The sequence below is a fragment of the Acipenser ruthenus genome, chromosome 14 (genome assembly GCF_902713425.1).
Source record: "Acipenser ruthenus chromosome 14, fAciRut3.2 maternal haplotype, whole genome shotgun sequence".
Taxonomy (NCBI): Eukaryota; Metazoa; Chordata; class Actinopteri; order Acipenseriformes; family Acipenseridae; genus Acipenser; species Acipenser ruthenus.
The window spans coordinates 26,129,679-26,142,574 of record NC_081202.1 but is presented as its reverse complement, the minus strand read 5'-3'; the positions used below and the strand labels follow the sequence as shown (position 1 = coordinate 26,142,574).

General features: G+C 34.7%; 1 protein-coding gene across 2 annotated transcripts; it reads left to right on the top strand.

Annotated features, from left to right (window-relative positions):
- Window positions 1-343: 343 nt before the first annotated feature.
- On the top strand, window positions 344-10,810 carry LOC117420114 (polyglutamylase complex subunit TTLL1). Of its 2 annotated transcripts, none has more exons than XM_058986236.1 (10): window positions 344-489; window positions 1,734-1,867; window positions 2,903-3,111; window positions 3,758-3,938; window positions 6,000-6,137; window positions 6,702-6,810; window positions 7,475-7,618; window positions 8,485-8,571; window positions 9,039-9,202; window positions 9,860-10,810. In XM_058986236.1, the coding sequence occupies exons 2-10, from the start codon at window positions 1,755-1,757 to the stop codon at window positions 9,987-9,989; spliced, it is 1,275 nt and encodes a 424-aa protein (XP_058842219.1). In that variant the 5' UTR covers window positions 344-489; window positions 1,734-1,754; the 3' UTR covers window positions 9,990-10,810. The 2 variants fall into 2 exon arrangements, with proteins under 2 accessions (XP_058842219.1, XP_033889540.1); XM_034033649.3 differs by lacking the exon at window positions 344-489 and adding an exon at window positions 649-1,141.
- Window positions 10,811-12,896: the final 2,086 nt, after the last annotated feature.

The window sequence follows — 12,896 nt, the reverse complement described above, 5'->3', positions numbered from 1 at the left end:
CCCACCTTCAACAACAGAAACGCTAGAGGGCATATTGCAGTTTTTATATATATATATATATATATATATATATATATATATATATATATATATATATATATATATATATATATAGGGCAACTGTAAACCATTAAAGCAGTACTTTTTGATATGTTGAACATAGTAAATATGTTCTTTATTTATACTACAATACATTTTAATACAAACGGCAGTATTCTAAAGATAGTGCCTTCAATGCAAACATTTATTGTCTTTATTTTGCACAGCAATGTACTGCAAAGATATGACTATTTAATTGTGTCCAGGAATATACAAAAACAACGGTGTAGTTTCGATTTACTGTCGTAGCACTGTGTCAGACCAGGTGGTCAACAACAAGCTGTACAGACATTTACACAAAACTACATGTTCCAGAATCCTTATGTCATCAGCGCCTCCTGTGAACTCTGCTGAGTAACAGCAGTCAGATCAGTACGAGGAACATCGGAGGTACTGTACCAAAGATACTCTAAATCTCTTTGATTGTTGTTCTCAAGTCTTCTGTTCTGATAAAATGTTTACAATTAATTTTAATTTACATTTTTATTAAATTCTGAGATTTCTCAAATCTTCTTTTCCAGTTTAATATATTATTTAAACACTGGAATGCATTAGTTTTTTGTTTTTTTTTCATGCAGGAGCAAATGGCATTTTATGAAACAAACGATTTTATGATGTCACCCCTCGAAGGAATTATTTTCTTGTATCGTAGTTCCACCTTTAAACATTTTGCCCCATGCAAGGCCTACTGTCTGGTGATGTTTAGCGTCTCCGGTTGCTAGGTTATTGAACCGGAAGTGGATCAAATATCTGTAGGCTGTATACAAATGCACATTGAATATGAACGATGGGTTTGACAGGACCAATCTTTGAATAAATGCAGAATACCAGACACCCATCGTGAAACAAGAGCATATTACCTTTGAACAGGTTGACAGCTCGGTTGGATTAGATAGATTGCAACAAACTGCTTCCTGGAAATGTAAACCACCCGAATGAATTCATCAACAGTTGCTAGGCGGTGTTCAGATCATTCATAGTAAGGAATACATACAGCGGTCAATGAATGGTGTTCAAAATTACCCACACGCGAGAAAAACAGGTAATTTTGCATTTTCTATTTTAGCTGTATCAAGTTACAAGTTGGAGTGTCCAGACAGAAGTAAATTGCATCGTCTACTTCAGCCAGTGAAGGATACAGATAAATATTGTATATTATGTAGCTGCAGACACACAGATCTAGTTTACAAGCATTTGTTATTCAAATACTGTTTAGCGTTTTTGTAAACCGAACTTCTGTGATAAACCATGATCAAGAAATACAAATCCTTAAACTTACATTCCACAAAAAAGAGAGTTGTCAGTAAATCACACAGTTATATCACAAATCAGTGACTCTGTTTGTGTCATAATTAATAACTGCTAGAAATGTAGGAATGTACAACGTTTTCTTTAGTGTTCAGCATGTCTGAGAAAACCCCTTTATTTTATCAGGTTCGGACCAGTTGAGAGACCTGAGGAATGAGAGACTTGTGTTGAGGATTATGGTCATGGTATTGGGAATAAAAAGGAGTAGAGAGGACACTGAATGCCAAATGACCAGAAAGATATTTTTGAGTATTTTACAGTATATTAATATGCAAGCCACTGACTATTGCTTGTGTACTGTGTCCTCTCTTTTAATTCCTTTTCAGTGTTAAGCTCTGGGAAGGATCATGGCTGGAAAAGTGAAATGGATGACTGATATAGAGAAATCTGTGCTTGTTAACAACTTTGAAAAGAGAGGGTGGATTCAAGTGTCCGAAAGTGAAGATTGGAACTTTTACTGGTGGGTAGGAAAGACTGTATATTTAATGCAATAGAACAGGGTCATGAGCAAATAAATACATTATAATTACTTATATTGTTCTGAAATGTCATCTTCACTTGGCTGAAATGCAAGCAGGGTAAACCTGATATACACATCTGGGAGTGACGGAAATCTTGTAACAGTAGAATGTAATAAGCTGTGCTGGTCCACATAGAAGACTTTTGTGGTCTCGAAAACTAATGTATTTATATACATAGTCATCTGATACTATTAAAAGGTATGATAAAAACAAACCTTGGTTTTAAATGTGGTAACTGAAATGTGGTTGTCTCATTTTAAACACAGTCTTACTTCCTCTCTGAGGGCTGGGTGATAATTGCACTCTGCTTGTAATAAGACAGTAAATCATTGATCTGTTAGTGGGTATTACATGTTCTAAAAGATTTAGCAGCTGTCTGATATTAAGTAGTATATTTTATATTTACGGATTATTTCAATCACATATTCTATGCAGTTTGATATTCAGCTGAAAAAAAGTCATATGAAACACCAAAACTCACAGGACATGATGAGTGAATTTATAGGAGAACAACATCACAGGATGTGTTTTATATGTCGTGTGTGTCAAGTGAGTGGTTCAGTGATGCTTAGTATGCTTCACCTCCCATTATCTGAAATGTTAGTTAAGGACGTACCGAATTTGAGGAATCAAAAAAACAATGCAAGGCTGAGGTTTTGTTTTTTGAATACAGTATTTAAATGTACAGAGCAGTTGCGTGTAATTTAATTCAATTATTTTTTAAGTTTCATAACATTGTTCTGTTTCAGTTCTCATAATGTGGTAAAAGTTTCAGAAACAATGTAGTGTACTGGCAAGAACTTGTACTGTATGATATTAATTCCCCAGTACTAACACCAATGCTGTGTGTCCTTACTGTGGTACAACTACAAGAAACTGAGAGAACCATTGCTTGACCTTTTAATGCAATAGACAGAGATATAACCTGCTTTTGTAATAACTATCAGAGTTGTCACTTCTTTCTTTCATTCCAGGATGAGCGTGCAGACTATCCGAAATGCTTTCAGTGTTGACAATGGGTATCGTCTCTCTGATGACCAGATTGTCAATCATTTTCCCAATCACTATGAGTTAACCAGAAAAGACATGATGATTAAAAACATAAAGAGGTTTAGGAGAGAACTTGAAAAAGAAGGCAGTCCTCTGGCAGAAAAGGATGAAAATGGCAAATACATTTATTTAGGTAGGCTCACATTATATAAATAACGCAGTATATAATTTAGTAGATCACTAACCCTATTTATTCTACGGCAGCAGTGTGGAGTAGTGGTTAGGGCTCTGGACTCTTGACCAGAGGGTCGTGGGTTCAATCCCAGGTGGAGGACACTGCTGCTGTACCCTTGAGCAAGGTACTTTACCTAGATTGCTCCAGTAAAAACCCAACTGTATAAATGGGTAATTGTATGTAAAAATAATGTGATATCTTGTAACAATTGTAAGTCACCCTGGATAAGGGCATCTGCTAATAAATAAATAATAATACTTTCAAAACATTTTAAACAAAGCACATTAATCTTTAAACAATTGGGCATGTTTTCAAAATGCATCAACATTTGTTATGTGCAGAAACAGTGATTGTAATAAGATTTAAAACAGATGAGAGGACATGTACATGTACTGTTCACTTTAGTTAGTATACACTAATGGGATAAAATACCAATTACTGAACACTTTCTTGACTTATAAATCATAAAAGGCCAAGTAAATAACTTGGCCACATGTGAAAGTCCAGGCTTTATTGAATTCTACCTCAGTATTTATTGTTAGATTAGCTTTGTAAGAAAAAATAAAATATTCTCACAATTATTTAATAACTTGTCTTTGATTAGATTTTGTGCCAGTGACATTCATGCTTCCAGCTGACTATAACCTGTTTGTTGAAGAGTTTCGGAAAAATCCGTCTAGTACCTGGATAATGAAACCTTGTGGGAAGGCCCAGGGTAAAGGAATATTTCTCATAAACAAGCTCTCTCAAATCAAGAAATGGTCAAGAGACAGCAGAACCTCCACGTAAGTACTGTATTATGATGCTAAGGTACTTTGTTACAAACGGCTGAGAATGTTTTCTAATTTTTTCTTGTTTATTGTGTGTAATTTGTAATGGAACAGGGCAGGTACTGCTGCTTCAAATAGATGAATAAGCAGTTTGGAGCTCATATTCCTGCTGTAGGGGTTCAAGTTTTAGTAGCTTCATTATTTTATGATGTTTGCAATTAGTCTTGGTGGTTCTGGTTTCTGTTGCTCCAGTATGGAGTTATATGTTTATTCAAGGAGGAGGTGGGTCTGGCAGGAGTGTTGCAGTGTTAAAAAGCAAATAACATGACATAAAATGAAGCTATGTACTCTTCTGCTGTTTTTCTTGTATTTTGGAAGTCGTGCTTGTTATAAATTCCAGCAGCCACCATCACTGGTTTCGAACTGATTGTAGTGCTGTTCTTTAACTGGTCATAAGGGTTCAAGAGACTATAATGTTGGTTAAAGAGCTGATTTAAGAAATGAGCAGTCAATTTAAAATCCCTTTGCTGTAAAATTCTTTGTCACCTTTTTGTTGACTACAGAATAATAGGATTACTGCAAATCTGTAAAATATTCCAGCTGGGTATCCAGAATTCAACCAGTAAATGTGCCCACATCTTTTCAACCAGTAAATGGGCCCAAGTCTTCCTCACTCTACTGCAATACAAATGATTATAACCAGCTTCACCTTTGACACATTATCCTGCATGTTTAGTGTAGTGAACATATTTGTGTCATGGTTGTACTGCAAAATAAAACATTTTCATGCTAACTTTAATGATCACTTTATATTCCACTCTCGCTTTAGTGCCAGCTTGGCACCTGTCCTGTATTTTGTTGTATAATGAAGGAGCACTTTGATTGAGTCTTTGAAGTTCTATGACTATCAAGTCTCTGCAGATATTATTTTACAATTTAAACATTGCACTACCAAACTAATGCACTTCAAAAGAGCTCTGTGAAATTGGGATTAGCCACTAGCCAACTGTAGCAATCAGTCATCTGCTGAAGTGTTTTGCAAGACAAGAGAACTATTTCAAAAGTTGTGTTTGAACAAAACAATAGGATCATTGTCCATCTGAGTTGTAGAATGAACAGCATGCATGTAGGAATTAGCTAATACAATTCATATTATTTTATGACTCATACATTTGTTTTTCGTCTGACAGGCAATGGTTGTAGAATGCAGAACAGGTGACTCAGATCTCTTGATGTCATTTTTGGAATCTGTCCAATACTTCCTGACCCCCTTATTGAAAACACTGTTAATATTATAATTAGGACTTCTGATTTTGGTTTTCACCAATAGAACCCGATAAAACACCCCAGATACAAAAGAAAAATGAAATCGGTGGATAGCCAATAAACACCGGAAAAACTGTGGAAATGGTAAATGAATTCACATTGACTTTACCCTTTTCCCATTAAAAAATAAAACCTACTACAAAAATAATAATAAATACATTTCCCAGCGCTGCTGGGCAATGTCCCGCCTTCCTGACTTGTATCTATCATTGATTCGTTTTGAATGCTTTAAACCAGCCCCAACTACTGAATGACAGCACATTCCTACATTTCTATTGGAGACTCCACTTGCGAGATTTAAAACGAGATTACACTCAGGAATGGAGGCTTGTTAGCGAGTTTTAAAGCTGTATTACAGTTAAGATACAGATGATTTAAAACATTGTGTGTATAGGTTCATATAACAGTGAATCCATTGTTTTATCAAAATACTAAATTGTTACCACTTTTCGGCCACTGGCTTGTGCTACAATATCATTTCTCCTTCATACAGAACCATTGTATTTCCACGGTAGTGCCACTGCATTGATGTGATCATTTGGTAGGGGGCAACTGCCATCATGAAAAAGATACTGTAATTGTTTATACTATTAAAGTGTTACATGCAGATTAACCAGTTTTTAGTGTTTGTTTGGAAGATTACTTCATTTGATGAGTTCTATCTTAGTCAACCAAAGTTTGACCAAAATTTGAATGTTTGTGCAACATCTGTTCTGTATCAGGGGTTTTACTGTTGATTTCTCTTGTTAGTTTTTTAGCTGCATCCAGTGGAAAAGAAGCATACGTCATTTCTCTATACATTGACAATCCCTTGCTTATTGGTGGAAAGAAATTCGACCTGCGTTTGTATGTTTTGGTGACAACATACCGTCCTCTGAAGTGTTACATGTGAGTATTTACCTGTTTAAATACTGTATATTCATTTGAATCAGCTATTCATGTATCTTGCTGTCAAATTGTTATAGTTAAAGGTGAAAAAAGTGAACCAAACATTGGGCCTCTATCAAGAGTTACACTGTGAAACAGTTAGAAGCAGTGCTAATTTATATGTTTTCATACCAGCCTCACCAGGCGCATACTGGCGTATACATCACTTTTGGTATAATAGTGTACATCAAAGTAAGATAAGTCAATGCACCTAAAAGTCTTATAATATTGGAAGTATCCAGTAACATAATATTGTCATCCTTCTTCTCATCAGAGGCAAATTTTTATTCCAGTGGTGAGGAACAGAAAGTCATGTATAAGGTGTGAAATTTCAGAAACATGATACAATATGCAGTTCATAAGGAAGTAAATCGCTCTTGGTTACTTTCAAATGCCTTTTATTTATTTTTTGTGAAAGTAATGTTTTTGTGTGAATTTGTTTAGGTGAAGGTATAGGCAATAACTTTGTGGTGTCTTTGGTGTTAGTTTTTTATGTGTTTTTTTTATCATATTGTGTTTCTCTAGGTATAAACTGGGATTTTGTCGGTTTTGTACAGTGAAATATACTCCAAGTACAAGTGAGCTGGATAATATGTTTGTGCATCTTACAAATGTAGCAATACAGAAACATGGGGTAAGTTGAAGTATAATTAAGAGAATAATTGCTGTGCCTACATAGTCACTATGAAGTCATGCCTGTACAATGTAAACTGTATTAAAGGTCATTCTTAAAGATGACTTTGACTTACACAGGGACACCAATTTTTATATTTTAGACACTTGAATGGCAGTCAGAGGTAGCATATTACACATGCTCTGTTGAGATGCTGCATGTAATAACATGGCCTTTCTTGCAACAGGATCAGATTGCCTACATGGACTAATAATGGTTCACAGCCTTTAGCATATGGTGGGCTTCAATGAAACCTGGTAACTGTAAAAACAGTTGTTATATTAGAATTGCAATTGGACAACAACACAGGATGTAATTTAGCACTAGGATGCATCATTAGCTTTTACTTACATAGCATTCTTTGAAATATCTATCCTAAAATGAAGTAACCTAGGTAGTACGTGCAAAGAACCAAAATGATAATGCTACTATGTAAAAACATTGGTCAGCACTCCTTTAAGTAAAATACAGGTTGAGGTCAAACAAAACTATCAAGTAAAGAAAACAGTTCTGTCAGAGCATGGTGGTGAACATGTAGACATAAAAGCAAATATAGAAAACAATAATCAGGAAATATGATCTGCTACAGAGGTTAGATAATTAGTAAGATGTATCTTGATTCCAGAATGACTATAATCACATCCATGGAGGGAAGTGGACAGTGAGCAATTTGCGATTGTATTTGGAGAGCACGCGGGGCAAGGAGGTCACAAACAAGTTATTTGATGAAATGCACTGGATCATTGTGCAGTCACTCAAAGCAGTTGCGGTGAGTGTAGGCTTTTCTTTTATACTGTATTTCAAAGACAAACACTAGTGAAACAGATCCACAGAAGCCATGGATTGGAGCTTCTATTCACTATGTAGGTCAAACATGCGTTTTGAAAGAAGCTCATATAATAGCAAATGTGTGTTTTAATAAAAAAAAAAAAATATATATATATATATATATATATATGATGAAGTAAAGCATGCAAACTGAGAGCTTCATTTAACCTGTTATTGTACCAGGCATCATTTTGTAAAATGAAAATACAGGTAGAGGTTTCCCAAACTGGGCTGTTGTAGGGCAGAGTAGCATGGTAACATCAGTTGCTTAGGTTTAGCATGTGAAAAGTGGTGATTAAGTTTACCCATGGCTTATCTAAGGGATAATGGCATTGCTGTGGCGTGTTACGAGGTAATAATGGAACTTCTCAGTCAATGAAGCCTGAGACCAGTGGTTGAGAGGATTATTTGAATGAGGGAGTTCCATCATTACTGAGGAACACGCCTCAGGAATGCTATTATTGATATTATGTAACAGCTTTTTAAAGGTGTTTGTATGAAATAATCCACTCAATTGTAGTCCACTCAATAATGGCAGTTAACTTTTTCAGAGCAAGGCCTGATCATCCGTGAGACACGTTTCAATGGCGGTTTTAGCACAGGTGTTATTAATTAGTGTCATCTGTCCGCTGTACTTTATTTGCTGTTCCATTATTGAATAATAACTGAAAGGCTAACCCCCGCGATAACTACAGGAGAGCAGGGTCCAGTTGTTCTGTAATCTAGGGTCGAGCTCAATTTACCTGAATTTTTTGGAAAACTGCTTGCTTTTGCCAATGTTTTTGTTTATTTGTTTTTAATTTACAGTCTGTAATGAACAATGACAAACACTGCTTTGAATGCTACGGTTATGACATCATTATTGATGATAAACTCAAGCCATGGCTTATTGAGGTAATTATCAGATTTCCTATGGTTGTAAAAAGATTATAATTAACCTTTCATGTTTTCATAAAATCCTGGTGTTTTTTGTTTGTTTGTTGTTGTTTAGTTAAATCATACTTTTCTTTTACAGGTTATAAATCTAGCCTACTTTTTTAATGATCAGAATAACACACTTTTTTAATGTGTGTGTTAAATGGAAGTTTATTAAAATGTTAAGCTTCTGATGTTTTATTTAACAAAATATGACCCAATTTCTCTGTGTTTATGTGCTAAATTAAACCAGTCTTTTTTTTTTAAATAAAAGTTTAAATTCAAAAACATTAATAATGAGTCAGTTCTTTTAAAATGAATTGAACTGCAGATAATTATACAGTATATAAATCAGCATTTTGGATGTGCTAACTTTGGGTGTAAAAGCAGTGAGATCATGTTTATTGCCTTTTAAAATATTACTTACTGTACAATCTTGATTTTAGGTGAATGCTTCCCCGTCCCTCACTTCAAGCACAGCCAATGACCGGATACTGAAGTATAATCTTATTAATGACACTCTTAATATTGTGACTCCAAATGGCGAAATTCCAGACTGCAGATGGAATCGGAGTCCTCAAAAGGACTCTTTTGGAAACTATGAACTTTTGTAGGTGTACCAGGTTTCAGCATTTCCGTTTCTTCTGGAAATCTTATTCTCAAACTGGAGATCCCAATACATTTGTGATATGAAGCACAGGGGTTTTATACAGCCACACAGGGTTTTTTTGTTTTTTTTTTCCGTTTTGCAGTGCTTGAAAAAAAAAAAAAAAGTACATATTTTAGAGAGACTAATTACCTTAAAAGGCAGTGCTTAACGTTCTAGAGGTACATTGTTCTGTAAACATAATAGCAGTATGACATAAAGAGCATTTCTGTTTTACTTCCTGAGCCGTATCATTGCTTAAAGTGCCTGCCTATTTGTCTCCCAGGGTGACGTAGTGGCAATCACTTTCAAAAGGGCAGGAAGTTAGTCTCCCAGCACTCAAAACTACACAGTATCTTTGGAAAACAGAGACCGCATTGTTCTCCAAAGGATGAACTTTGGAAGGATATATTGTGGTAAATAGAAATCAAGAAATTCTGTTTCAGTGTAATGTATTGTGGGACTGTAGCTTTACAGACACAGGTGTTGACAACACCTACAATATATAGGTTGACCTATAGAATATCATTTAGGTACAGTAGTTTGTGAGCTTTTTGTTGTTCTTTAACTGAAATGAAAGAATAACTGAATTGTTGAAATCCCTCCAATTATTACACACAGGTATGATGAAGAAGTGGCTCAGAGTGAAAATGCTGATCGTGATCTGAGGAGCCGGTCAGGGCAGTCTGTTGGATCAAAGGGAGGAAGGATGAACAATTCTGGAAAACCTATGCCTGCCACATGGAAGTGACTGATTGCTTTCGAAAGAGAAAGTTCTTTAGATGAGAGAACCGGAAAGGGAATGCAGCTGGTGGTAACTCTGATATGCAAAACAAGGTCTTTGTAATTGACTTTGCCATAATGATCTTGTAATGATAATTTTGTGCACTGAAAAGCAATGTAGATTCCAAACCTGAAGTATGATTCACTGCTGGTAAATGCATGATGAGCACAGGAATACTTTGAGGTTATTTCAGTATTTAAATACGTTGAATACAGTTTCATTTTTCAGGATTTATAAAGAATAGTACAAGAATGTAAAATGCCATATTGTTACCATTTTGTATATTTACGGTAAAGGGTTCATATTTTTTAATTGCATTTTAAGTTGCATACTGTGAACCATCTAACAGTACTAGGCTTTAAATATTTAACCACTCATGATGACCAATCTTACATTATACTATATGGATAAATTGCATGATACACTGTAACATTCTGTATTTACCAGTATCAGTTATTGCCTGTATGACATAAGGTTGTAATGGGTGAACATTTGTATTATTTATTTTCTGTATATAAATAAGCATTGTGCTTACATTCCTAAGGGCTAATATTCAGGACAACATCAGAAATCACCAGTATACGAAAAAGAAGACCAGGACCATACATTTAGCTGGTTTGAGAACATATGCCGATAGGCAATAAATACTGAATTTGTTCTGTATTTAACACTAACTTCCAGTAATGTTTAACAATGCAATATATTCTGTTTAACTTGAATATTAACCTGTATGTTTTAAACACCAAGTATTTTAGAATTATACAAAAATAAAAATCTCTCATACAGTATGTGCAGTTTCTGTATTTTCTGTAGGGGCTGGGTATGACAGTAATTTAATTGACCTTGCACACATTTTTCAGGTATTACTATCCTCAAGCTCTCGGTATATACGTTTTTTTTTATTTTGTAAAATATTAAAAACAACATCTACACTGCAGATAGTTCCCTAAGAGTAATGTTGAGCTAGTAAAACCATACTGTAATTGTATTATCATATTAAGAACAAGACTCATCTCAGTAGTTTTTTGTGTAAAGAAAAAAACAATACACTAAGCATCAACGGCACTGATTTTACTAAACTGCTTAAAAATGAATACAGTAAAAAAACAAATCTGATTACTCTGTAAATCTGCCCCAATGTGTCGGCTACGTAAACTGATTCTGCAAATGTCAAAAGAAAAGAATTTAATAATATTTACTGTAATATAACTGTTGCAACTCTTGCATAATTGTTTGAGGAAGATCAGTTCATATGCCACACCAGATGTGAGGAAGTTAAAAAGTTGGTAAATTGATAAAAGGAAATTATGCTATTCTCACTTGCATTCTATATGTTTAATTTGATTCCAGCAATTGATACAGCACCTTTTTAAAGTGTAAACTTTTCACATATTAACACTGAATATTATTACAATTCTACAGCAATATTTCTGGTTACTGAACTACTGACACTTGATGACTCGAAACAAACACTTAAATACACTGATCATGTTTTCATTTGAGCTAAAACTGTTGCCTGTGTGCCCAGTGAATGATTAAAAATGAAAATGAACGCTACTAATTTGTACAGTTTTAATGTATTGTGTCATTGACACCCATTTGTTCTGTATGGATTGCAATCAAGTTAAAAATGAAAGTGTTCATGACTATTTATTTTATTTCACAAAATAACCACCAAGTTACACAAGAACACCGTGTTGACATTGTGGCTTTTAAACCTTTCAAGACAATTAAAAACAAACAAAAAGGCAAACTAGCTAGAATTATATCTTGGTTATTACAAATTAAGGCTGCTAGAAGAAAAACAGTGCAATATTACATGTCTGCCTTTGAAACTTGAAAATAAGGAAGCATTAAAAAAAAGAGCTTGCAATTGAAAAAGTACTGTATTTGGCTTTCCTGCATTTCATTCTGACAGTAAAAAAAAAAAAATGACAATGTAATTTAAGAAACCTGTTGCAATTGAAAATTCTCAAAAACTTGTTTGCCATACAGCACTCTGAGCGTAACTTTGGAACGTCCCACGTTTACTGTACGTGACTCCTGTTTATAATACAATTCTTAATTCCATACAGGATTGAATAGGCATATTAAAACATTGTATTACAAACATACTTGTGGAAATACATACACAGTATCATCAATATTTGATAAGCAGTCTGGGTGTGAGGATAAGAACAAATGGACCAGCCTGACCAGACATTGAAAAATCCTAGGACATATTTCCCTCTAAAAATATGTTATTAAACTACACACAGGGTATCGTGCTGTTTTGTATATTAATGTCTACATACAACTGACCAACATACAGTACATAGTTTAACATATTACCTAGGATTAATTAATCAGATCTATTGCTGCACCAGCAGCCTGCTAACCTAAGTTCGGGTAATGATTTTCGTCGTTTATTTGTGTTTTGTTTTTGTAATCATCGCAGGAGAGATGAATGTAACCTGATGAATGTAACCGTTATCTGCATATTTCCACGGTGAATGAAACACAATTTGCAGGGCAGCAGTGTGGAGTAGTGGTTAGGGCTCTGGACTCCTGACCGGAGGTTCGTGGGATCAATCCCTAGTGGGGGACACTGCTGCTGTACCCTTGAGCAAGGTACTTTACCTAGATTGCTCCAGTAAAAACCCAACTGTATAAATGGGTAATTATATGTAAAAAATAATGTGATAGCTGTATAATGTGAAAAAATGTATAATATGTACAATGTGATATCTTGTAACAATTGTAAGTCGCCCTGGATAAGGGCGTCTGCTAAGAAATAAATAATAATAATAATAATAATTGTGAAAACTGCTTGAACACCAGATTGTTCTGGTCATCTCGCTCGTTCTGTGAACACTATAACAACATTACAAATAC

Excerpts from the sequence above, each read along its gene's own strand:
- LOC117420114 (XM_058986236.1), top strand. The coding sequence starts at position 1,755 with ATGGCTGGAAAAGTGAAATGGATGACTGATATAGAGAAATCTGTGCTT. Across the intron at positions 1,868-2,902 it reads GAAGATTGGAACTTTTACTG|GATGAGCGTGCAGACTATCC; the intron begins GTGGGTAGGAAA and ends CTTTCATTCCAG. Across the intron at positions 6,138-6,701 it reads CGTCCTCTGAAGTGTTACAT|GTATAAACTGGGATTTTGTC; the intron begins GTGAGTATTTAC and ends GTGTTTCTCTAG.